The sequence below is a fragment of the Danio rerio genome, chromosome 20 (genome assembly GCF_049306965.1).
Source record: "Danio rerio strain Tuebingen ecotype United States chromosome 20, GRCz12tu, whole genome shotgun sequence".
In the NCBI taxonomy this organism is placed as follows: Eukaryota; Metazoa; Chordata; class Actinopteri; order Cypriniformes; family Danionidae; genus Danio; species Danio rerio.
The window spans coordinates 9,336,397-9,364,066 of NC_133195.1; the positions used below are offsets into that span (position 1 = coordinate 9,336,397).

The following is a 27,670-nucleotide window of genomic DNA, read 5'->3' on the forward strand; positions in this document are numbered from 1 at the left end:
TTTATTACGAGACTGTTTTGTAAGCTTTATTGAGTGCATACATGTGTGTAAACTACAAGAATAACATGTCAAGGTCAAACTAGATCAATGAAATAAAATAAAAAGAACACCTACAATCAAATGCATCACTGCTACAAAACATCACAGAAAGTGTAACCTATTAAAATAAGACTGGATAAAACAGAAAAGATTTACAGTATTTCAAATATTATACCAAGGCCATTTATTGTTTATTACAGGATCGACCGATGACTAAGTGCCCGCTTCTGAAGAGTCGATGCTCTTTCTTCATCAGGCAGCACACTTTAATGAAGATTTCATGAATTGGTGACCTGCACAGAAAAAAAAAGATATTAAAAAATAGTTTTTAAACTTGTATAATGACAAACTTGTTATAATCACTGTTTGGACTTAATAATTGAGGTCAAGTCAAGATGTTCTCTTTATTTTGAAATTACTGCAAAAGCTGATTTTGTTAGAATCTACACCTAAAAATGTTCCTAAAGAGGTCTCTCACTTTATTTGATGCACTTTTTTTTCAGTTCATTTTATGAACTGTCAACTGTGCTCAAATACACATCAAACAATCTCTCAAACCGAATGAAAATACACTTGAGCCGTTTAGTTGAAACTGATGCACTAATATGACACTGCATAGAAAATGAGCACTTCAGAATAATTTACGTGAAATGTAAAACAATACATCAGCAGTGAGATCTAGAGCAGATACATTTAAAAGAAAAATCAACTAGTGGTTATTGCTATATCTTTACAATCGCACAGAAAAATTCATAATTGTAATTATCCGTCGATATTAGTTATCAGTTTTCAAATATAATATCTGGTTATTGGCCAACATTTTTATTGCAGGCCATCCCTAATAAGCATTTATTCATTTTGATAAATGACAAATAATGTGAAAAGATGTGCTTTGAAAAATGAGAACAGCTTTACAATATAAATATATTTTTTGAAATGTTGCCTAACTTTGAAATGTTGCCTAGTGAACCAGTTTTTTTTTTTTTTTTTACATTGATTAAAAAAACGTAACCTACAGGATGTAAAAACACCCTCGAACTCTCCCTCTTTTGATAAGAAAGCGAAAAGTTGAAAACAAAATGACTCTACACTGCTATCCACATATTGCAATAACTAAGTCTTGACTTCTCTAAAAAAAAAAAAAAAAAAGATTGACAAGATACTCACCCTTAACTCTGTACATACGTCATTACAAAATCTCCTAAAAATACTTGGTGCGGTTGAGAGCTCTCTGAGCAATCTGGCCGCTCTCATCCGTGATTTTTTCCCAGTCTGTCTGACCGACAACAAAACCAATCGCTCGCTTTCGGTCGACATCCTTCTGCTCTTCAAGATCAGCCCAGCGCACCTGCAAGATCAGCAAGGTTGATGAGTGCTAAAACTTTGAAAAATTATGATCCTCCCTAAGCTAACAAAAAATAATTAACTATTCATCAAATAGATCATAAGAAAAGTAGATCAAGTTTTGTTCGGTAACATAAAAAATACAGACCAACAATTCAATACTTTTCAAAAGATGAGGATCAATCTGCAAAACTCAAGAACATACAAAACAAAACTAAACACATGACCCCGAAGAAGAAAAGGACTTGGAAATGAAGTGAAGTGCTTTACCCTCTTTTTGCCAGGTTCAGACATGCGAGTGGCATAGTCATCAGGCAGCTGAAGAAAGTCTTCCATGCCGGACAATCCAGCGTCCCGTTTTCTCTTGCCTCCGCCAACCAGACCATCCAGTTTGTCTGGAAGAACAATGCAGCATCTAAAGTCATCACCAATTCTACATTCAATAAACACTTATTTGTGTCAAAGCTACTAAAATAATCTTGTTGTTACCATGCTCAAAAACACATTTGCAGTGGGGGAATAAAATATTTCAACATGTGATGTATTTTTTTTCCTGAAAAAAAATATTTTTAAGGAGCTGATGACATGGAATTGAACCAGATTTTGGTAAAAACTCAAAACACAAAAATATAACAAAGAAAATTAATCTGAAAAAATGAGTTGTGTGTAATAACAATGGAATGACTAAGAAGAAGTAGTGAATTTCTGAAAAGTATTGAATACTTTATATCAAAGGACTTTTTTTGGTGATGGCAGCTTAAAGACGCCTCTCATATGGCGAATGAAGTCACATGAATTGCTCAGTTGTGAATTTCTTTTACAGGCTTTAACAGAGTGTAAAAATCTTGATGGCTCTGGTCTATCACATCTGATCTTTAGTTTGTATTTTTCTATTAGATTTGAGTTAGGTGATTGGATGGGCCATTCTACAGCTTGATTTTCTATCTCTGAAAGCATTTGAGAGTTTCCTTGGCTGTGTTTTGCATCAATAGCCCCTTTCACACATACAGACCTTCCCGGAAAATTACCGGCAATTTTCCGAAAAGGTGTGTATGTGTGAACAGGCCCTTTTTGAAAATACCGGTAAATTTGTTCTGGCTATTTTCCAGAAAGAAAAGTTGTAACATTAACGGTAATTTGCCGGAATGCTGCGCTGTGTGACTGCAGAAGAAAGATTGCCGGAAAGAGCTTGTGCACGTCTAGAACGTGCAGACGTGAACGCCTGCTTTAGCCAATCAGAACAGTCAGAAGCATTCACGTCCGAGCGGTTTGAGAATAAGAGCCTTTGAATATTTTACCAGACATTTTTAGCTGCTAGTAGGATAACGTTTATATGTTCGTCTTAATGCCAACTGTGTAAATAATTATCAATAAGATGCTTATGATAAGCCGTTGTTTGTTTACCCTTAAGCTTTGCGTATACCCATGAAAGCAAACACACATTTTATGTACATCTCGACATGCGAAAGTGTTTCTATACATTTTCATCGGAGTTGTTCACAATACTGATCCGTCCACAGAGTTTGTAATTTAGTCAAATGTTTACAAATACAAGCACAGCCGTTTAGAGCTAATTTCTAGTTGATGATGTCAGAATTTACCGGTATTTTGGATTGATGTGTGAATGTTCTTTTCCAGAAAAATTCCGTAACGTCCTCGCCTGTGTGAACAGCGCTTTTTTGAATTTACCGGTAAAGTCGTTCCGGAAATTTTCCATATATTTATCAGTATCACTGTGTGAAAGGGGCTATTGTCTTGATGAATGTCCATCCTGGTTTTATCTTCATCATCCTGATTATGTAGAGGTTGGACTGAAGCAGCTGATAATAATTTACACTGACAAAAGGCAGAAGGGTTGCTAAATAAATACTACAGCTGCTGTCTGGGCTTTCACTGCCTTTCTACACCTCCCTTTCTTCATGTGTTTAATTATTTTTCCCGTATCATTTCATTTTATTACACAACTTGTAAACTAATTAATATTGTTTTCTTTGTATATATGGAAATATTTGGTTTTTACCAAAATCTGGTAAAAATGAACTCCCAAAAAAAAAAAAAAAAAAATTTAAAAGTCATCGGCACCTTTAGAGATATGTTTCCTGAGAAAAAGGGTGATGTGTTAAATACTTATTTCCCCATAGTATACCAAATGCCCAATTTATGATGCTTTTCTCAAGAGATACGAAAACATATCAACACAATTAAAGAGGTTTAATTAATCAATTAAAGAGATGTGACAGCTTTAAAAAATGCGGAACAATGTGTGGGCTTTATTCACATATAAACATCTAACATAAACAGAAGCCTAAATTTGTAACGTGACATGCAGAACTGAACATTATTTGTTCTCACACATCAAGCAAACATGCTGGAACTTCTGTGACCAGACTTGAATGCCATTAACATTATTCGGTGATCAACGCTTATTGAATACATTAAATCTATTCATTTTTCAGAGCAAAGTCCTCAATTAATTTTTTTGTCTCTTTAAAATGTTTCAGATGTAAAATGGAGGAACAGAATTTTTTTCCAATCGATTAAAAATATTGTGTGTGTTCTAAAGCTTAATGAAGAACATGAGGATGAGTATTTTAAATACAAATTATACCAAACAATTAAATCACAACATACTGTACACATTAAAACAACAGTAAAACAACGAATACCCACCCAGCTTTGCTTCTGAAGTGTCCATCTCCCATTTGCTTTTCGGAACGTATCCCTATATTACAGAGAGACACTCCAGGGGTTAATCCTCAGGCGATGAGAGACAGAGGAACAGACAGTGTGAAAAAAAAAAGGGGAACAAAGACAGAACAGGGGCTGGGGGAGCAATGATGATGATTTGGATAATGAGAGGATAAGCTTGAGAAAGACATCATTAATAAGTCACAAAGGCAACAATAAACTAAATGCGATATTCAAGACGAGGAAATGTTCACTGAATATAGAATAGCATGCATATTTCAATACTTTAATTAAATATTGACATACTAATTTTGTACTAAAATTCAAAGCCACATTTTGACATGTGAGAAGACAAAAAGCCAAAAGCACAACAAACGGGCAAAACCCAGAAAGTCTACTTTTAAGTATAGAAGTTTTAGTATGCAAAAGTATTGTTGTCCACAACTTTCGGGCGTATTTCTCAATCATGCACTAGAAAAACAGCCACATCACTGCTTTTCTGGATTGAGCAACACTGAGCTAAAATGAAGCTTTTCTTGCATTTGCCAAAAAGAACTGCAGGATGGTCTGTTTTTAAATTATTCAAGTAGCTGAAATGTAAATATCCATCCTTCAATTAAAATTAAAGCCTTTAGTATTACAACACTGACTGAATACACTAAATAAAATAAAGTAAAACACTTTAAACTTTGGTATAGTAAAGGTCATCTACACAGTGTTCGTACAAAAGCAAATTAATTTTCTTTTATTATAACGTTTGGACCGCTTTGATTAAATTTACTGTATTTTGATCATATACAGAATATTTCATTGCATTAGAGTAGAAATGATCATTTTCAAGCACAAATTTCTGCCACAAAAGGCAGATTACATACTTCCTTCAGTTTAAAAACCCACACTAAGTACTATTATGCCAAACATCTATAGGAATAAACTTGCTACTTGTTTCTTACTTCAGTTTAAATCTACTATAGTATAATTTCTCAAAGAAGTTTTTTTTATGGCTGTTGTACCTGCAAGGCTGCAAAACCTGTGTGCTATATATATATATATATATATATATATATATATATATATATATATATATATATATATATATACATATACACACAGGTATATATATATATATATATATATATATATATATACATACATACATACATATACATACATACATACATGTATTTCCCCTAGTAATGTTTGATATTCATGTTCCAGATCTGAAAAAACTCTGGAAATGAACAGTTTGGCTGGATAACAGACCGAGTGTTTCTGAACAAGTGTTTATTTCATCTGAGCTGCTCATTAGAAACCTATTAATAATAATGCAATGCATATTTATGTTTAACCTTTAGATTTATAAAGTACTACCGACAATAATTTTTAAATTTTAAAATTTTTTTGAGGTTTTACATGATTGATACTAATATAGTACAAATGAAAAAACTGAATGTCACTGAGGCCAAAACATAGATTGTAGTCTTACATTTCTTACCACATTACTTTGTTTCAAGCCAATATTTCATCCAATCTTTCATATTGGTTTCTTGGAAAACACTAACATGTGCTTTGACCTCAGTATAATTGGTGTTCTAGCAGTTAGTAAATAAACCGCATGCTTCCTATGGAATAACATTTTAGCCAGGGATACTTTATTACGTTTATAGACCTTTTTCTTGGAATGCAAAATTACCCATGATGCTTTGCGTGTATGCGCAAGGAGAATGCTAAGAACTTCCGGTCAGCAGCTGATGCATGTAAACAGTCACATTTGGACAGCTTTGAAACGATAGATTTCATTTATTTTACCCGCTTTTATCATCTTTGAACTAATTCTGTTGTCCATCAGCACCATCTCCTGGACTGATCATTTAAAAAAATGTGATCTAATAGGATGGAAAACAGCTGCTGTGAGGCGTTTTTCCCCTCGTTGTCAGATGGCATCTTCTGCCGTTTAAATGAAGCCTCATCATCGCTAAAGTCAATAGTTTCTCTTTCTTTAAAAATATAACCAGCCCAAACAAATGTAGTTCACCAAAATGTTTGACAGACACACGTAGCCTGTACTGTCCCACTGACCCACTGATTAAATAACTTTTACAACGTGAAAATATAGGCGTGTCATTTCGAAATGACAGAAAAACACAAACCGTGGTATTAACAACACATGAAATGAAACATAAACGGTTCGCGATAAGAATGAACAGCAAATCAGCCAGCAGAGGATCAGTAACAGACTTTTATTGGTCATTTTTGTAAATTGCATGACTTACATAAGTTTCATGCTAATAATACGGTTTGCTCTATAATGCAGCGAAGTATTGCGTGTGTGTGTGTGTGTGTGTGTGTGTGTGTGTGTGTGTGTATGTGTATTGAAGAGCTGCTGAGCTAACAGCTGTAAGGCCGGGAACACACACACACTGTATTTCTGACGGCAGATACGTGAACAAGGAGAATGTTTTTCTTGTATTACTGACGGGCTTGAACCACATCTGACAGATTAAAATGGCTTTAACAGACACATTTCTAAGTTGTGTGTCACAAAAACACTCTGTAATATATTAAAAACGCTATTGAAACCCATTTTCGGAGCGCAAATTACCAGTTATAAACGCTGTAAACGGAAGTTTTTAGCATTCTACTGGAAGCAGCCATGAAAAAGGTCTATAGATATGATGATTAAGGAAAGTATTGGTCTACTACACACATTATCAAAAATAATATAAAAGTCTCATATAGTAACATGTATAAAAAAAGCATGGTTTTAAAGAGGAATTTATGATGTACTGACTGCTTAAATAAAAAAAGCAAAGAAATTGCAGCTTCAACTTTATAAAAACGTCAGGATAAACAAGCATTATTATTCATACAAAAAAAAGCTAAGTAACTATTTGTCCCAAACAAACGAGTATAAATGCGTGTTTCAAGTAAATTTTAGGGATGTAACCATTCTCTCAACATAAGCTTTGATTATATTTACAATTCTGATTTCCCAAATAGATTAGCACATTTTTTTAAAGGGAAATGAAATTGAAGACGTTATACAGTAAATTAAATGGTGTCTTGTTTAGCCTACTGGTGCATGTTTCTTTGAGAAATTGAAATATTAAAAAAAATTGAAGTCTTAAATTAAATACACAAGTAAAAAAAAAATAAATAAATAAATAAATAAAAAAATTTATATATATATATATATATATATATATATATATATATATATATATATATATATATATATATATATATATATAAAACCACTGTATTAATCATAATCAAAAACAAAAAGGGACACATGGAGCATTTTTCATCAATATTAGATAGTATAATTTCCTAATTAAAGTAAAAACAGAATGGTCTGGCTTTGTAAAACTAATTACAAACAGCCTACAAAACAGGATTAGCTGAATGAGACTCATACACGCTCGGCCAACAAGTGGCGCTCATGAACCACAGTGACAGTGATACCCATTTAAACTTTTCTAGTAAACGCAGTCTTACTCAGATTCATTAATATAAACTCCTACTCCAATTGTATAGTATTTTTTTGCAACTCAACTGATTTAATCAAATTTAAATCAATTTTGCAGTTTGCAGTCCAAAATTACATGTCATATATACAAATCTGCATGTGGAAAATTGTTTTACTTTGCATGAATATGATTAAAGATTCCTCTATCACGAGTCACTGTTAAAAATGTGCTAAACCTCATTTAAATCAACTTTTAATGCAAGAACAAACCACATCCAATAACACAACCACAACCATATCCAAGTTATATTTCCTTATTTGCCATACTTTTCTATACTTATTTACTGCAAACAATTGCTACACATTTGCTGCAAATTCCAAATCAGAAGTCACCGCAAAAAGATGACAATAAATTCTATCATCAATCTACAATAGAAAAGTCAGACAAGATTAACGTCTGGTTCATGTCTTCACAACAGGCACTTCATTGATTCAAAGGCACTATTGTGAGACTTGCTGTAATATAAACCAAATAATAGAAAAAAGAAACTTGTGCAGTGCTTCTATATCCACCTTATTTCCATTGCAGAAGCAAGCCGTTTTCTGTGAACTTGCAAGATTTCGAAAATATCGAAGAACATCAGAGCAATAAAAACTCGTTGTACTACAACTCTGGTGTGCTAAGATAAGGTTGTTACAATAATACCTTTCAGATAGATACTTTCAGGAAGTACTGCACTGAAATACAAGGAAAAAAAAAAGTTTTAAATTCAGTTTTTAGAATTACTACTCCAAAAAGCAGGACAAACAGCATGTAAAGGACAAAGAAACGTGCTTCTTTGTGAATATCCATCAATGGGCTTTATGCACAAAAGTTTCAGCACCAAAAAAAAAACTTCCGGTGAAAGGTTAACATGACAATCTTCAATTTTCCAAAGTTCTTATTACAGCTATGTTAATGTAATCTATAAAAATATTCAGTTAATTAGACCTGTGTTTGTTTAGTTTTAAAGTGTAAAACAAAAGACCGTTTAAAAGTCAGGAGCAGCAGCTCAGTGCAAAAAATTCCATTAAAAACACTGGTAAAATGTTCATTTTGTAAAGACATGGAACAGAACAATGAAATTAAATGCAGCATCTCGTCCAAGACTTATACTGTCTCCTAATCAGGCAGTAAAATTCATTCATTTTAAACAAACAAAATCAGATCTTAACAGTTCTCCAGAGACATTGGATGGGGTCAACTAAAATGAAACGTCTCTATTGTGTATTGGTTGAATATTTGGCTAGATAAAGTCAAGATTTGCACAAAACTACTACATAGAGAAACATTCTTGTATCCATCTGGCCAACAGGCCAAAGTCTGAAACTTAACTATGACTTTACTAAATCAATGTAACAATATTTTAAACTACACTAAAGTGGATTTATTTTGCTGCCTGATTCTCAAAGGCTCATTGTATAAATTAGATTCAGAAAGACTTTACACTACAGACCATTCAAAAAAACTTTATCCATTGCATTTTGTGCATTTCAGATAAGTCTGCTGTAATGGAGCTGCAAGTGATGATTAGCCTCGCTTTTCCTAGTGATAAAAAACTAATAAATAAATATTGAGCTACAGGGTTCTCAAGCCTAAAGAGCTAAAATTCCATGACCTATATTGAAAGAAAAAACAGGCTGGTGCATTGTTCTGTACCTGGTCACACTCTTTCACTTTTACACTCTTTTTGAAGACTTTTAGGAAATAAGCTCGTGCGACAAGTTTTACTCGCTGCGTAGCCTGCATAATTGCATCACATGATTGCGTGAGACCAATAGAAAATCAACTCATGACCTCTCTGTACAAAAAAAAATTGAAATATGGAATAATTGTCACTTCATAAATATCTTAACAGCTTGTTTTATTCCACCCCTTTCTACAGCGCCATACATCTGAATTTTGCATGCACAAACTCTAGTATGAGCACGGCTTAATAGTTAAGCTTAAAAAACATCACGCATGACTTTAATAGGCACTTTAAGAGCAACAATGGATAGCTATATTTGCTACAATCATACACGTGTATAATATTAAAATAAATTATGTAAATAATATTATAAAGAGCAGTTTCTTGCAGACCAGTCATTTCACTTCAAGTCCTTGGTGCATCATCAGGATTGATATGAGGTTACCATTATTGACTTGCATTATACAAAAACACCAAGGAACATTTTCAATAACATTTTATTGTTGTTGACTAAACTATCCCTATTTACAGGTACAGCCTGGTGACTGCATTTGACTTCATTAATTGCCAGTTGACGAGCGAAGAAAGAAACAAAATGGTGCTGAATAATAGCCTAATTGGTACAAGAAGAGGAACATTTACAGTACACATTGTACAAAAATAAAAAATAAACTAATAAAGCACAAAAATCCTTGCACTGCATAAAAAGAGAAAATACCAAATTCTCTGACATTTAATGTCTGTGACAGATTTTTTAAAATGTCATAATACTCCAGAAATTCTTTGACCCCTTGGGAACCCTGTAGCCATTTAAAGCATGTTTCAAAGTGTAAAATCTCACTTCCATTTAATAAATAAAACAAAACTACAAGATCAGATCTGCCAACCCCTTTTAAAAATAGTCTTCTATTTTGTATGTGCAGCATTGTAAGCCTACAGTATTTCAAGATAAAAGGCTGTAGGTGCATCAATGAAAATGTAAGTAAATATGAAGATTTGGGAGGGAAAATGTAGAAGCAATTAGACAAATACAATTACACAACATTTCATGAGTCAACTTGAGCTTTCAGTTACTTGACTGAAAGCAAAAACTTACATTAATAAGATTACATACAACTGCAGTTGACAAAATGTTTAAACAAGCACTAAATCATCCATATTAACAATATGGATTGAAGATTAGATTAAAAAGAGATTTAATGTCTTTAAATCTAAAAGTAGTTTCCTAAAAAGGAAAAAAAAGTAGTTACACTAGTGCAAGATCAGAGGAGTACTTACCTTGTTTGGGTGAGAAACTGGGACAATTAACTATAGTCACACTTTCAAGTATAGGACAAAAAAGGCATGCATGAAAAGAGAGGTCCTACCAGATCAGTCTCATCGTCATCATTTTTCACTTCAGCTTTTGGTTCATCGGATGGGTTGAAGTCTTCCATCTCCACCTAGCACACAAGCAGTTTATGTTACTATGAGAAAAAGGGCATCAGGGAAATTTATTTAAATTGACTTTAATTAACATAACAGCATAAGTCATCAAAACACTCACATCCTCGATTGCTGCATCCTGCAGAAGAGACCTGATATCTAGTCTCACCATATGAGGCGGTGCAGACTCCCAGCCACCGGACAGCTGTCAGCAATAGCATTAGTAAGACTATATTACAGAATTTAGGATACTTTATAAAAATGCCAGATATCCAAACCAAGCTAAAGAATATACCTTTGAAATATCCTTTAGTGTTCGTCCATGGATGTTTCTCTTGGCACATGTTTGCTGATCAGTCGTGATTTCAGCCAAATACACCTAAAAATATATAGTAGTAAGAAAGGGTTGCTATACAATTAATCAATGATAACATTAATTACTAATAAGTGAGTTTTAAAATGAGTTATACATATTCTAAGTCAGGGGTCACCAAACTTGTTCCTGGAGGGCTGGTGTCCTATACAGATCTTAGCTTCAACCCTAATTAAACACACCTGAACAAGCTAATCAAGGTCTTACTAGGTATACTTGAAACATCCAGGCAGGTGTGTTGAAGCAATTTGGAGCTAAACCCTGCAGGGACACCGGCCCTCCAGAACTGAGATTGGTGACCCCTGTTCTAAGTATTGAAATAAAAATCACATCAGCATTTCAAATGGTTGTCTACATTTTCTGATTATGTCCAAAACAAATAAGCACTTAGCATTGTTTAACTTTTTTTTTTTGTTTCCTTTAAATAGAAAACAAATTATAGACTAAATAAATAAATACTAAAAAAAAGTTCAGTCTAATGAAAAAAAAAAACACTTCCTTCAGGATACAGAATGGTAAAATATGAATCTGCGTTATTAAAATATTCATTTTAAACGGTAATAGAAATATATAATATAAAAATATATACAAATTATATTAATATGTTCTTAAGTTAACAACATGACATTTTTTTAAAAAATGTCTCCTTTTTATGTTGTCATGAATATAAAACAAAGTCATAAAACCAAAAACCATTTTGTTTGACTAGTGTGAAAGCCTGAACATAGTTGATTGCCCCAGGAATTTTTGGAATAGTTGGAGTACAGTGAGTTTCTGTCAAGCTCAGGCGCGGTGCGCATGTAATGAGAGCGCTAACCGCACCAAAGCCTAGAACTGGAGATGTTTAGGTTCATATTTCATAAACAAGAACTACAATTGATTATTAATGCTGCAAAACCCTCTCTGAACTTTAGACATGCCTAGCAAAACACTTTCTTATTTTGAATTTGTTTTCACTCCATCATGAGATGGTCAGTTCACATTGTTTCCTTCTACTTTAATAGCAATAATGGGGGCTACATTACAATCTAGCGCCACATTGTGGAAAAATTGTGATATTGCAGGTCCTTACATTAGGTAATGTGATCAAACGACCACTCAACAACGTCAACTAATTTCTGAAAAACATTGTCTACAATGTCAACTAATCTTTTCAGCTCCAATTGCTTTAGCCTGTTGACTAGTCTTTCAAATAATTCCCAGCAACAAAAGAAAGCTCACCTCAAACCCTTTGGTTTTAGCAGCACTCCAGAACTGGTCAAAGTACTTCACTTTATCATTGATGGCATCCAAAATTATAAAGGGGAAAAAGCCATCATCCAGTGTTTTTTTGAATGTCTTCAACATGCTGCTTCGGTAAGTATCTTCCATCTCAGGTTCATACTCGTATTCAAGCACCTGAAAAAAGATTTGCATAACTTTGATTAAATCCTTTTGAGTAAGCAAGTTTTGTTTCACAATGTAAAATGAGTGACGGATACGTTCAGACCTTGGTTTTTATACGTTTCCCAGAGTCAGGGTCCTTCTCAATTTTTTCCACTTCAGTCATGAAATAATCATCCAGGCCGAGAACTCTGGGTGGCGCACCACCACATTCAACCTCTTTATCCTAATACAGAAAAAAAATATACATTTTTTTAAATGCTCAATATATCATTCAAGAATTGACAAAGCTATGTGTGCATCAACAATAGGCAAGTGGTAAGGTATGTGATGTCCTGTAGGGGTCAAAGTTCCCTACATGGAACATAAATTGGAATGCATGTGATTTATGGACTATTTCCAAAGTTGGTCCAAAACAGAGCAAACGTCTATCATTTGCAAATTTCGATGACAACGATTATGTAAGTTAGTTACCCGAATAAGTTTTGCAACATGACTTTTGCCACTTCCAGGTAATCCACGCATGATAACCACAATCTAAAAAAAACAAAACAAAGTACAATAAGTAAATGTCCAGCAATTAAAATCCCAGCTTTGTAATAACACAAATGACGTGCAGTATACCCTGTCAGGCCGAGAGGATCGACCGGGGGGTTTAAGGATGTCCTCTGCGTTCTTAATCTCTGGTTTCTTCTCCACAGGTGGGGCAACAGGTGCAGACGGAGGAAGGGATGTGGGTGGAGGCTGCCGTTCATCTGGATAACTTCTCCGTTCACCTGGATAACAAAAACAGACATCATGCATCAGCCTCAACTTAAAATCAAAGATGGTTACGAATGATAAACTCCCTCTGCTCCTAAATCCTTTTAAGTAAAATTTTATTATGCATTTTATGCTACTAGCTTCACAAAAAAAATAAACAAATTAATAAACAGGTTCTCAAACACTCCCTTAAAACAATATACTGTCCCAAATACAAAAATTATCATCAGAGCCTATGCTGCTGCGTTGGGTTGGTCAGAGCTGTTTAAATGAACTATTTGCAAAAAAAGCACTAAAACTTTAAAGGGATAGTTCACCCAAAAATGAAAAATACCTTATTTAGTCTCCGCCATATGGTTTTCAACCTTTATGCATTTCTTCTGTTTAACACAAAAGAAGATTATTTGAAGAATGCCAGTTGGTGGGACCCATCGACTTTAATAAGAAAAAAAAAATGCTTTTGAAAGTCAATGGGTGCAAGAAACCATCATACTTCAAATTATCTTTTGTGTTCAACAGAAGAAAGAAACTCAAAGATTCATGGGCAAGTGAAAGGTGAGTAAATGATGACAATTTTTTTTTTTGTGGGGAAGATGAACTATCCTGTTAAAAACAATACTCACATCATTTCCAAAGCAAAGATTGATTATTTTATAATGCAAATACCATAGCTTGAGGATCCATGCTCATAATGTTCAAGACTCCTTTCATAGGAAGATCTCTCATAGCTTGGTCGATTATAAAGCTCTCGATCCCTGCTTGAGCGGCTTGAGTGTTCTCTTTCTCTCTCTCTGTATGTTGGACGAGGCCCGAGTGAAGCTCTAAAACATGACATACAAAAAACATCAATGCAATAGACTAGATCAGGGGTGCTCAACCCTGTTCCTAGAGATGTAACTTTTTAGTAGAGTTCAGCTCCAACCCTAATCAAACACAACTAATCCAACTAAGCAGGGGTCCGTTCTTCGTACCTCGCTTAAATGATCCAAGATGATTTGGCAGATCATGGATCTTTTAATCTTTATAACTGATCTCTCGCTAATTTGGTTCTTCAAAGAAGTTCGCGAATAAGATTAGAATGTCTGGATAAACTCAGGGCTGATAGTGGAAAAAATTCCTGAGCCTGAACTTTTTTTCCTTGCCCCTGAGGTGAGTAGGGGTGGGGGTACTATGTATGCAACGCACTTTTAACACATAACTTGTGGGCCCCTGGGCCCAAATATATTAACAGCCTATGTGTAACCCTGATTATCATTATTGTCAAGTGGCTCTTTTTAGACACATGCCAGTAATGTCAGTGACACATGCCAGTGTCAGTGATCTTGTGACATGTGACAGTAGGTGTCAGTATAAGCACGTTATAAGCACATTAATCTTATAAGTCTCTTTGCTTTAATATTTAAAAATCATTAGGCAAATGACACCTGTTATCTTACATGCATATATGTTATGAGTTTTCAACATGCATTTTATTATAACTTTTTAAAGGATATTATTTAAAATACCTTAAAATGAAAATAAGTTAAATAATAAAATAAATGAATGAATTAAAAACATAGAGAAGTCCATATTGTAGGGAACAAAGGAACTGCCAGGATGCAATAATATACAGTACAACAGATAAGTGTAACCCCTCCCATACATAAGCATGCCACAATAAATTTGACTGACATGTACTGTCAAATGACTATATTACGTACGGAAGTATGACTACGAATACATAAAATAAATGCGTTTAAATTAAAACATCGTGGAGTAGCTCAGCAAATAAACTAACTTGCGACGCGATAAATTAGGTTAAAAGTCGCGTAAAGATTAAATATGGTTTTGCTCGTGTTAATTAATGTCATAAGCTTCGCCGGGTGTCGATGTCACTGCAGGGACATGCAGCGCGACACTCTGAGTGACACAGGTCACTACACATGCAACTAGCAAATGACACATGACAGTAGAAAACCGGACGTGCCACCGGAAGTGTCACTAGACTCAGTGGCATGTCCCAGTGTCATCTGTACGTCAGATGTCGTGTCACTCCATGTTAAAACTGCTACTGTGAATCCGCGTTCAAGCGCACACAATAAGCTAAAACTCGCCCCAAGCACCGGCAAAAACAAATAACAATGAATGTGTCGAGGAAAGAGTAAGGACATATCTTAATTATTTATTAATAAACTTATTCTGAGTCAGTGTCGCAAAGATCCTGACTGGCAATCTCCTCTTGGACTCGCCTTTAGAGATAAATTCATCTTTACGGATTACATGAAGGAGTTTTTTTGTTTTCGATTTGTTTTATTTCGTTAATAATTTAAAGCTTTCTATAAATATATTTATGTCTGTGAGGCATATACATTTTGCTTCATTTTGTTAAGCGCTCCTGTTCAAAAACCAGACAGAAAGCGCATAATTTTGGTTTTCTTTATTTTATAAAAACGCTGTAACGTTTTTTGATGTATTACTCGTACTTTGTGAGCAAAAATGACGGATAACTTTAAATTGCTCCCACTGAAAAAATGCAAGTGATTGCTCTGGCGCCTCGATGTCCTGCAAGCTTTTTATAAGCAAACTATGCGCCTAATTGCACACATTCTTTAACGTTTAAGCTACCATTGTTTTATACTTGAACTGTTTTATATCTTTTATTTTAGGCAAGTCGTGATGATCTGAGAAGGCAAACTGAAACAGACAATGATGGTCTTCCGCTGGGCGCTGTTCGTTAAAAAAAACTTATTTTTAACGAATAAAAAATGCTCCAAACGTTTTTCTAAATAAGCTGAATAAAAAAACGAAACTAAATATAAACACTTTGCCATTAGGCTACATACAAAACTGAACTATTTCATAGCTGAAACACTAAGTTGTTTAAGGAGAAGGGGGAAATATATTTTTGTCCCGTCTATTGCTTCACCGTTATTTCGAGAATAAACCTAGCGTAAATATGCACATGTCATTCCCAAAACATATCAGCGTATATGTGCCAAAAACGAAAGTTTCATACAAATTCTGAATGGATTATAGCCTGGAAAGTGCAAAGCACGCTCCTCTTATTATCACTAAAAAGCGTCACTAATCTTAGTTCATAGAGATCTCACAAAGATCCGTTATAATTTATAAAGCTCTCTAAATTACACAATTAATCTTTTATTTACATGGCGTCAAAAGTCAAAACTTAAAAGATGATTCACGAGCACATAAAATGGCACTTAATAAAAACCAATCTGGCGCTTTCAGCAGTGAGTGAATTCTGTGAATCTAGAGAAATGACAGATCAATATCCGTGAACCTGATTTTTTTTTTCCCCGCAGCCACAGTACGCCGGAAATCCGGCGTGGTGCCGGAAATCCGGCGTGGTGCCGGAAATCCGGCGTGGTGCCGGAACGCTATCACCCTTGTAATATTCAATTATCCATGTGAGCAAAATTACATCAAATTAGCAGTAAACCGTCTGTTAAATATGACACGCAATAACCTTCCACATTTGTTGTGAGGTGCAGGCTTTACATTTTCATGTGTCAAGATTATTCATCATGTATTTCAATGCATATCAGTGTATTTAGATTGTTCTTATTATAGTAGCCATTTTTAATCGGTCTTTGCACCACCAGGTGGCAGTCTTTGTACTTTCATTTCAGGGGTGCAGATTGCATAAGTTTTATTAATATGTATAACTATTTATTTTGTTAATAACTATAACTTTATATATATATAATTAAAAATAGTTACTATTTTCCCAAGTGTATACAACTACTACTGTGAGAAAATATCAGCATTCGGTACATACTTTCAGTATTTTCTTTGCATGAACTGAGCCGATCTAATCCTGATTATATGAATTGAGCCTGCTGCCGAGGAATTTTGATCTACCAGAACTGTTGCTATGACAACAACTCTCGGATCAGCTTTGAAGAACAAAATGATCCTGGATCGTGTCAAATCGTCAACATCCAAATCCAGCTAACTGAGTAATCCACGTACAAAGAACGGACCCCAGGATTGGATGGAGGACTAGGTAATTAAATACAGATGCATTTGATAAAGGTTGCAGCAAACCTTTGCAAGAAGTTAGACCTCCAGAAACAGGTTTAATAACCCCTGAACTACATATATAATACCATAATTTCAAAATGCTACTCTTCACAGATATTATGATGTAGATGATGAAATGTTCTAAAATTAATAAGACAATGAGCACAACAAATTTATGAAAAGCATTTAAATCAGATGCCACTGCAATGTAAACTACTTACCGTTCATCTCGTAGGTAGCGGTCCCTTTCATATCTGTCTCTCTCATAATCCAAAGTCGGCTTCTCCCTATATGGATCTCTCTCCCACTCCCTGTCATAATCTCTGGCAGCATACGGGTCACTTCTTCTGTCATAATATGGATCTCTATGGCCAAGCAACTCTAAATGAAAAGAAAGGTTGTTCAGAAATTCACAAATCAAAATAAACAATGTTCTTTCATATTAAGAAAGCAGGACCAACCTTTCTCATAAGATCGCTCAGATGGAGCTGGAGCAGGTCTTAGCAAGACCCTCTCCCCATAAGAAATTCTTTCCACTGTTGAACCCCCATCTAAAGAACGATAAAACAAGTGTAAAAAACTGTCGTTTGACTAGATGCATTTATAAACAAATTCAGAACATACACTGACCACGACCATGCGCATAGTCCACAGTTTTAGCAATGAATGAGGCTGTAGGGGCAGTTGAAGAAAGAAAATCTGTAGATTGATTTGAGGACAAACCAGCATTGAATGTCTGTCCAGTTTCAGACAATAAGTTGGTAGCCTGCAAAACAAAATCCTCATGCGATCAATTGCTTTCCATAACTAAACTACTGCAATACTAAACATTATTATGCACAGTTAGCATACCTGCAGGGCACTTTTAACCTCTGGTGGAATTTCCAATCCAAGGATGCCAGCAGGAAGCTCTGAAGGCAACCCAGCTGACTCTGTGGTGGAAACCTCTCCTAAAGCCTTTTTGGTCTCCTGAAGCTCTCTACGAACAAACAGGTTTAATCAAGTTGTGAATTCAACCGTTTGGAGTGTATGAATTGCATGTTATTTGAATAATTGTACGCTCTTGATAAATTCCATTTTACCTGATCATTTTTAGCTCCTGGGCAGCTTTAAGAATGATCTCATGCTGCCTTTGAGAAAGAGCAAGTACAGCCTTAGTTGCGCTAGGTGAAGACTCATCAAGTGGGGAATCTGTGGCTTGAGGTGCGGGAAGGCTAGCTAGTGGATCCAGTTTATGTTCATAATCCGTTTCACTAAGTGAACGGGAGTATCCTCTTTCTGGTGGGGGTGGAGGTGGGGGCCTTTCCCAATCAGAACGTGAATGAAATGGAGGCTCCCGATCTCGGTCTTGATAAGGTGGATCATCAGGGTAAAAAGGTCCCCTTCGTTCTTCTCTATATCGGTCTTCCTCATATGGGAATGATCTTTCTCTTTCCTCTAACCATGGATCCTCTCTAACACGTTCTGGAGGACGATGTGGAGGATAGTCTCGTTCAGGTTGCTCCCCGTCCCATTCCTCACGAGAGCCATAATACTCATCTCCATGCTCATAATCTTCATTGTATTCATGAGGTGGCCTTCTGTACACATCATCCTCTGCACCATATGGGTATTCCTCCTCATAATTCTCTTCTTCATGAGGTGGTGGGCCATGCCACCTTTCTCTTGGCATTGCAGGCCTCATGGGTGGTCTTCTAATGCCTCTTCCCATTTCATGGGGTGGCAAAGGTGGTCGTCTAATCCCTCTACCACGAGGATGAGGCCATGCAGGCTCTCTGTCAATTTCTTCTTCATATCCATGAGGACCAGCTGGTTCCCTAGCTATAATTTCATGAGGTGCTGGTGGTCGTCTTAAATCTCGCTCCATCATGTCATGGCGGGGTAATGGTCCCCAAGGGCCTAAACCACGTCTGAATCGTGGTACAACTCCCCCACGTGGTCGAAACGGAGGAGGTCCAAGTGGGTTATGTTGCAAACTTCCAGGAGGAGGAGGGCGCCTTGGACCTTGAAGCATAAATCGTGGATGGAAAGGAGGTCTTCTGGGGCCACCTGGAGGAAAAGGAGGTCTAGCACGCATGGCAGGTCGTTGCTCTGCCCAATATGGATCTTCTTCCTCCCAATAATCCTGTGGTTCTTCTTCCCAGTTTTCATCTTGGTGAGTGTCCTCTGGGTACTCCTCTGGAAAGTGTTCCTCCTCTGGTTGCCAAATCTCTAAAGGTGCTTCCTGATCAATTTCTTCAGGACCATCTAAAGAAGGATCTCTCCAAATACGATCCTGATCCTCGCCATGACTTGCGTTGCCTGGTTCCTGATGGTCATAGGAATCCTCCTCAATTTCTCTTTGGAAGTTGGGATCAGCCATTGGTCCGCCATACTGCCCTCGACCACGTGCACGACCCCTGCCTCGGAGAGGCATTGGTATTTGGCCTCGTCCTCTTCCCCGTGCCATCTGTGGTGGAACTTGCTGATTCATCATGGGTAGCATCCTAGGAGTCTCCTTGGGTGTATCAGGTTTAAATTTGTTTTGAGGAGGCTTTACTTGTTGTGGTGGCCCATTAGCAGTATGACTGGTCTTAGGAGGTTGCAAGTTAGAGTTTTTGTTTGTGGTGTCTGGGGCATCCGTAGGTGCAGATGGTTTTGTAGTAACTTCTTTTGTTTTATCTTGCTTTGCACTGTCTGCATCAGTTTTATCAGAATCCTTAGTTTGAGGAATGGGTCCACTCTGAATAAAAAATCCATCCACTGAGTCCACAAGGTCGTCTGTCATGGATGGAGCAGAGGAATTGTTTTCTTTTTGAGTACTTTGACTTAAAGGACTTTTAGCTTTGTCTGGGTCTGTATAAGATGGAGGAACTGGCTTTGCCTCAGGTTTTGCTGATTGTTGCTTTGTTTGATTGCCAGTTACAGGACTGGATTGTTGACCAGAACCAGTTTGTTGAGAAGCTACAGGAGGTCTTTCAAAGCGTGTAGGGGTATTCTGTCTAGGGGGGTTCTCCAGCCTTGCTGGAGCCCCTGGAAAGGGAGGATTACCTCTAGGAGGTTGGCTAAATCGCTGACCAGCATCAAATCTGGGTGGTCCACTAAATCGTTGCTGGGGTGGCTGTTCAAATTGTGGGCCTCTAGGACCTTCAAATCTGAAAAAGAAAACAAAAATTAGTTCTCTAGCTCGAGACAAATGTGTTATTCCAAGTAATTTTTCTTCTGAATTACCTTGGGCCGTCAAATCTTCCATGGGGTCCAGGCGGTCCACTTCCTGGTCCAGATGGTCTAACTCCTGGCCCCGGTGGTCTACCTCCTGGTCCATATGGTCTAACACCTTGTGGGCCAGGTGGTCCAACCCCCGGTCCAGGTGGTCTAACCCCCGGTCTTGGTTGTCCAACCCCTGGTCCAGCCCCAGGACCAGGCGGTCCAACGCCAGGACCAGGCGGTCTAACGCCAGGACCAGGTGGTCTAACGCCAGGACCAGGCGGTCTAACCCCAGGACCAGGCGGTCTAACCCCAGGACCAGGCGGTCTAACCCCAGGACCAGGCGGTCTAACTCCATGACCAGGTGGTAAACCAGTTTTACATGTTTCAGAAATAGATTCCAGATCAGAAGGTGAATGACCCTGGGGAACAACTGGTCCAGACTGTGATGGGCCTTGTGTTGATGGTGCTGGCATGGCATCCATGGTGACTGGCGGTGGCATAGATGGAGTTCCTGGGCCTACTAAATTCATGTTTCCATTTGGTCCCATTTGGACATTTGGACTTTGCTGCCCATATGATCCCATCATTCCATATGAAGAACCATACTGATGCTGCATGGCTCTTAAAGTCGTGACCCTCTCTTGCAGATGAGCTGAAGTTGAATTCATTTGCTCCTGCCATTGCCTCCACTGGGCTTCATAATCATGTAGCTGATCTTTATGTGGGTACATCTGAAACTGTTCTAACCACAAATTAAAATGTCTTTCCCATTCTTGGTACAATGGAGCAAATCGCTGTTGTTGCATTTCGTAGTGTTGCAACTGCATTTCGAAAGGCATTGTCTATGAACATAAATATACAATCACAATTAAATAATAATGTAAGGTTACCTATTTTTTTTCTCTCTTCACCATAATAGTTTAAGAGATATCAGTGTAAATTAAAAAATTCTGAGAATGAGAGTGTACCTGGAGATGCGCTGGCTGTTGAATAACCTGTTGGTATTGTTGCAGGATCTGCTGTAGTTGTGCATGCTCTTGCATCAGTGCCTGGTACTGAAAGCTGGCCCTTTGATGCTGCACCTGCTGCCATTGTGCAGCTGCCACCTGCAGTTGCTGAAGACGTGCTGCTTCAGCTGGGTCTCCAGTATTATTGACACTGCTGGACTGTGGTGAATACCAGTAATAAATTAAACAAAAAAAATAAATAAACTAGCACATTTTTATATTATATGGGTAAAAATGGGCTCAATAAAAATATAGTAACAAAAAATGACCAAAAAAAAAAAAAAAAAAAAAACAATTAAGTGCTTAGAGCAAGAAAAAAGAAGTACCTGTGATTCGTCAGGTGGAGGTGGAGGAGGAGGTTCCTCTTTGGGTGGTGGAGGTGGAGGGGTGCTCTTTGGGGGTTCAACTGGAGGCGGAGGAGCTGAAGCATGGCTTTCATTAAAAGAACCTTGATTTTGCTTTGCCTTCTCATTTTTCAACTTTTGCAAATTTTGCAGGTGCTGCTGGTACCAGTATTCCTGCTGCTCCTATAAAAATATGTAATTATTAGAGCAACATGATACTGGAAAAAATATGTGATGTTGTTGAGTATTGCAATTTTTTTATAAACTTTTTTTTAAGCTTTGTTTTTAAATTGGGGTGTCAAAATTAATTGTTTCTTCGGTGCACCAGATGGGGACAATTCAATATCGGTTCAGTAATAGATTATAACTGATTATTACGTACTGCCGTCATTTATCCCCTATGCGCAATGTCGCAGTAGAATACTATGGCGAAGGAGGCGAGGGTGAGTAAATAAAACACTTATACCTAAAAGGTAGATAATTATGCACAGTTTAACTGCTTGTGAGTTTGCTGGAAAGTCTTTCATTGACACTAAAAAAAGGCACAGCGCAAGAGCCACTATTTCACTACTAGGGAGAATGCTATAAAGCTTCATCTCAATGCATGTAAAACTTCTCCGCTGGCACCTCTTATTATGCGCATATAGACTGTAACGGTGGCTGTTCTTCTCGCGTCATTCATTGGTAAACAGCACTTTTATTTCTAAAGCCAAGCGCCACCCTTTCTGTTGAGCAGGTGAAGACAATGACCAATTATAGGGGGTATAAGATCTGGCTTGACAGTGCTTAAAAAGCAAGAGGGGGTAATATTTACATTAGTTTATTTGCTATAAATCCTTATGTTGTTCTGTGCATTTATTGAAGTTTTGTTTGAAACATTCAAAAAGAGTGTTTTCCTTCAGCAGGTAAAGTTAAAGGTACAGTTCATATATCTTACTGCTTATATTTAAGGACAGAATTGAATTACAAATAATATATAAATATTATTATATTAATAGATTTTAAATCTTGTGTTGTGAAGAAAAAAATCGAATTGTGTATGGAAAGCATCGTCAATGCACCGAGATATCAAATTGAACCGAATCGATGGCATGATAATCGTAACCGAACCGTGAGACCAGTGTAGATTCACACCCCTATTTTTAAATCTTTAATTTATGTAATGATATTACAATAAACAGGTTAAAGGTGTTCTTCAGATTAATTCAATTCAGTCTGGGAATGGTGTCCATGTGCGAACATTTAGTATTTAAAACACTTAATAATAAACAACCTCAGAGGATGTTCCTCTTGCATCTTGACTGACCATTAGTATTTATTTTCAGCACTGGCTTAGTCTTTGTGCAGCTCCAGCCAATAGCAGAACAGCAACTACAGGGGAGGTGGGGATAAAAATTCTAAGACCCCCCCCCCCCCCCCCCCCCCCCCCCATCTAGCTCTCTGCAACTGCTACATGGTCGCCCACTGAAGCTAAACTGGGCTACCTGGATTGGGACCACATGGGAAAGCTAGGTTGCTGCTGGAAGTGGAGTTAGTGAGGCCAGCAGGGGGTGATCAACCTGTGGTCTGTGTGTGTCCTAATGCCCCAGTGTATTAATGGGCACTCTATACCGCTCAGAGCGTTGTCTATCAAATGAAATGTTAAACTGAGGTCCTGGTCATTAAAAATCTCAGGCCCAGTTTACACTAGTGCGTTTTAGTTTTAAAACGGCATCTTAGAATGAAAACGATCTGCATCCACACTAGCGTTTGACCCAGCGTTTCTGAACAACTCTCTGTCTTCCCCACACTACTGAAAACGAGTGACCACACACACACACCCCCCGATACACACTCTGGCATGCACTGCAGCTTATCTAGCCTGATGAGAGCTGTGCTCGTCGGACTGTTCATCAAGGATTCACCGCTGGATCTAATCTCACTATATTAGTTAAACGTGAAATTTAATTCATCTTGTTGTCTATATCCATCAACACATTCCCCGACTTTGGTCTTTTGAATCTATTACTTGTTCTCAGGTAATGCGTTTTAGCTGAGCGCATTCTGTACACATTCTGTATATTGACTGATTGTTTGCCTATATGTATAAACTTATTGTATGTTATACTTTTATAATGGCCATTATTGATTATTAAAACTAATATTCAGCAAAAGAGAGGGTGTTTCGTATTTTCAATGAGTATGAAAGGAGACAGTGATGTTATAGACTGTTTTGTTATAAATATGCATACAGTGACTGTTTCCTTTTGAAGATTTAACTGACATGCCCTCGGGAGTCTGTTTTCCATATCAAACTTGCAAAGTCTGAACTTAAAAGGAGAGGGTGCAGGGCTGTGTGTAGGCTACTAAATCTTGAGGTTTAACCCCGGCATCCTGGACAAATTTGCCTACTGGCCTCTGTCTATCAGGGCCTCCTAACCATCCCCTTATCATAATTGGCTTCATCACTCTGTCTCTTCTCCACCAATCCGCTGGTGTGCAGTCTGGCGCAAAATGGCTGCCATCACATCATCCATGTGGATGCTGCACACTGGTGGTGGATGATTAATAATATTAGTTAATAATATTAATATTAATAAAATTTAGACAAATTCAATTTATTTTATGCATTGGTTGTCGCACAACTATGTCGATTTTTATATTGAATGTATTATTATTGTGTCTTTATTTCAGTAACTGTGTAAAATTCACTTTATTTTAATTATTTAAACTAATAATAAGATGTAGCAAGTCAACATTAAACCCTAACCCTATCAGGAAAATAGAATTCTCTTATAAGCAAAATGAAAAGATGTAATCACAAATCGCCCTTTTTAAAACACAGAAAGACAGCTGCCAAGTCCATTAAAATGAAACACACTCCAAGACGTAGGTTACTAACGGAAAACAAAATAATACCCATTACCCATGACAATACATTGAGTGCTCAAGCTAAAATTTTGGTTTGTTTAAAAATAAAAAAGCATTATGGATCAGCAGAGGTACCTTCATCGTATCTAAAACTCAGAATTGATGCAAATTAACTTAACTGACTAATCAGGAATTATGGCACAGGCCCTAGGAAAAGCGCAAGCACTACTTCAATGAATACAACACATGCGTCTTCTCTCCACATTGTATACAAACAGCAGAAGTCCATGTGAAATGCAATGCGTCATTATGGGACAGGAAGCCAACACTCCAGACCATTACATGCAAACACTCTCAAGGCTGCTAGCTGAAGCGGTGGGTTAGAGGTGATATTGTTTGATTAAATCACATTTAGTATCTTGCACAGACCTGCTGCTTCTCTTCATAAGACTTACTAGGAGCCAAAGTTGTTAATTGTGTGTTTATTGTCTCTCTTCTTGTAGCCATTGACTTACTTTATGAATCATAAAACTTAAATAAATCTTCCTTTACAGTTCAATTAAAGAAAAATAGTCCCTTACACCTTGGATTGCCTGAGGAGTTAATAGAAAGCTTTCAATTTTAGGTAAATAATCACTGTAATTAAAAGTAAATTGCAATTTTGTGGTGCAGTTTTATTCATGAATACATTATAGGTCCTGTAAAGTTTCCTGATATTTTATTCACCATTCATTAATGTTTCTATGGCCTTGCTTTAACCAAAATACTCAATGCAGCCAGCAAAACAAAATTAAATAAACAGTAAGGAATTAACAAAAGAATATTCGAAAGATTGCTTTTAATACATAAGAATTTCAAAAAGCAGACACAATTGTATTGACCCGAAATGTGTCTTAATTTTATTGTATGCCATATTTATTTTATAACCCCACCAGGAAAAAAAACGTTTGGATTAGCTACTCCTAATGTAGCTAGTTAAAACACTCAATGCATTTTTTCCCAACACATCCCATAATTTCTAAAATATCAGCCTCTACCAAATGCATGATATGTTGGTTTATGGTAAAAGTACCAGAATTAATACATATACTACGAAAAAGTCTAACAATGAAAGTGTAAGACCAATTTATTTAAAAACAATCATTTTTGAATGCTAAAACATCTTTTTTTGAAGTATGCTATAAAATATTTCAGATTCTCATTTAACAAGTTTTCTTGTTTTTCTTTTACAATAAAACTAAAATCTAGTTTGGAAGTGCAACAGGATTGCAACAGTATGTGAACACAAATTCCACACAGAAATGCCAACTGACCCTGCCGAGGCTCGAACCAGTGACCTCCTTGCTGTGAGGTTATTGTGCTACCCACTGCACCACCGTGCTGCCCCAAAGTCATTAGTTAAAACAGTAAAAACATGATCAACCATTTGGTAGAGGGGCAGTCAAAGGGGTTATTCCCTTTAGAAAAAAACTTTTTTATCAGTAATATTTTATTAGGTTTATTTATTAATTTATTATTATTAGATTTTTTTAACCCCTTTTTCCTTCGAAAAATTAATTCTCAGCCAAATATGAAATCACAACAAACATCAACAAAAAGCTTGCTTACTTCAGCTTTCAGATATTGCATAAACAAATTTACTTCATGACATTATAAATCACATCCAGCACTCAGCATATATAAGTACACCCCTTACAAGATCTATCTTTTAAATTCATATTCTTAATAAGAAGCTTTACAATATTATATTTGTGCATATACATTAGGCAGTACTGAAGCCAAATCTGCAGCTTATCTAACTAAATAACTTACGATAACTGCCCAAAAACTAGTACACCCAAATGCATGGTATAAAAATACAGAATACATTTTTTTTAAAGAGGAAAGATCAAGAGAAACAACAACAACGACAAAAAAAAAAAAGAAATATTTAGTTGAAATTTTAAAGATTGTAATGTCTTTTTCAATTTTTAACTTGACTATTTATATTACCTTTTAATTTTTGTATATGTTTGGTGACTAAAATATTATTTTAATAAATGTTTAGTTTAAATGCACCAAAATACATTGCCTATATTCACTGAGAAAAGGAAAAAAATAATAATTGTCAATATAGGGTTTACTCAATTATGCTGAGCACTGTATAACAACAGTGAATATTGAAATCTACCCCCCAAAAACTATTTAAACCTCTGTAATGTATGTCTGTACTCCCACATCATTAAGACACCATTAATAAAAAAGACATGCGACAGAGGCTTGCCTGCATGGACATCTTCGAAAAGTCGGGCTTTTCATCTCCCACCGGTGCACTGGCATCGCTAACCTGAGGTGTTGAAGCAGCAGGAGGCTTTGATGCGGCTGGAGCAGGTGGAGGAGGCTCCGGGGCTGGGGGTTTCACCTCGGGTGGCGGAGGCTGTGGTTGCGGGCCAGCAGCTTGAAAGCTGTTGGGTGGAGCGGCGGGACCAGCACCACCAGCCTGCCAGTAAGGAGAAGGACTGTTGCTGTTGTTGCCCGAGTGGTGCAACACCGACTGCAGCTGCTTCTGGTGGAGCTGCTGCAACTGCTGCATCTGCTGCAAATGCTGCTCGTGTAAGCTGGAGAAATTCGACGGCGGGAAAGACGGAGCGCCATATCCTGCAAACCCACCTCCTCCCGGTGGTGGTGCTCCTGCTGGTTGTGGTGGTGGTGCTGTTGTTGGTGGAGGAGGTTGAGCTGCTCTAAACTGATGAGGTCGCGGGCCGAAATGCGGAGGAGGCTGGTGTCCGCCGCCGAAACCGCCCCAAGAGGGATGCATGCTTGAACCGAGATACTGCAGGCCAGACTAGGCCTAGCCGCCTGCTAGCATAAAGCCGGCTACTTTGAAACAATAGTCACTACTGTTTGCTAAACCGAACGCAGTTATGATCACCCAGTCAAACGATCATACCAAAATATAAGCTTTCATCTAACTTTACAGATGTGTGGGAAAACGACTCGGTTTAATCATGTTTATTGTCTGAAGCCGTTTCCTCGTCTCGCTTGCGCGCGTGCCTACTCTGACT

At 37.0% G+C, this 27,670-nt stretch overlaps 1 protein-coding gene across 2 annotated transcripts; it reads right to left on the bottom strand.

Moving 5' to 3' along the window:
* ylpm1 (YLP motif containing 1) lies at positions 1-27,670 on the bottom strand. Of its 2 annotated transcripts, none has more exons than XM_003200679.7 (21): positions 26,953-27,670; positions 21,759-21,959; positions 21,394-21,591; positions 20,447-21,267; positions 18,319-20,370; positions 18,089-18,215; positions 17,867-18,002; positions 17,698-17,787; positions 17,458-17,617; positions 13,880-14,034; positions 13,076-13,227; positions 12,926-12,988; positions 12,558-12,677; positions 12,290-12,466; positions 10,991-11,074; positions 10,817-10,900; positions 10,638-10,712; positions 4,054-4,105; positions 1,654-1,778; positions 1,207-1,387; positions 1-332 (listed from the first exon to the last, which is right to left on the bottom strand). In XM_003200679.7, the coding sequence occupies exons 1-20, from the start codon at positions 27,421-27,423 to the stop codon at positions 1,241-1,243; spliced, it is 5,490 nt and encodes a 1,829-aa protein (XP_003200727.2). In that variant the 5' UTR covers positions 27,424-27,670; the 3' UTR covers positions 1-332; positions 1,207-1,240. The 2 variants fall into 2 exon arrangements, with proteins under 2 accessions (XP_003200727.2, XP_005170211.2); XM_005170154.6 differs by having other exon boundaries at positions 26,890-27,670.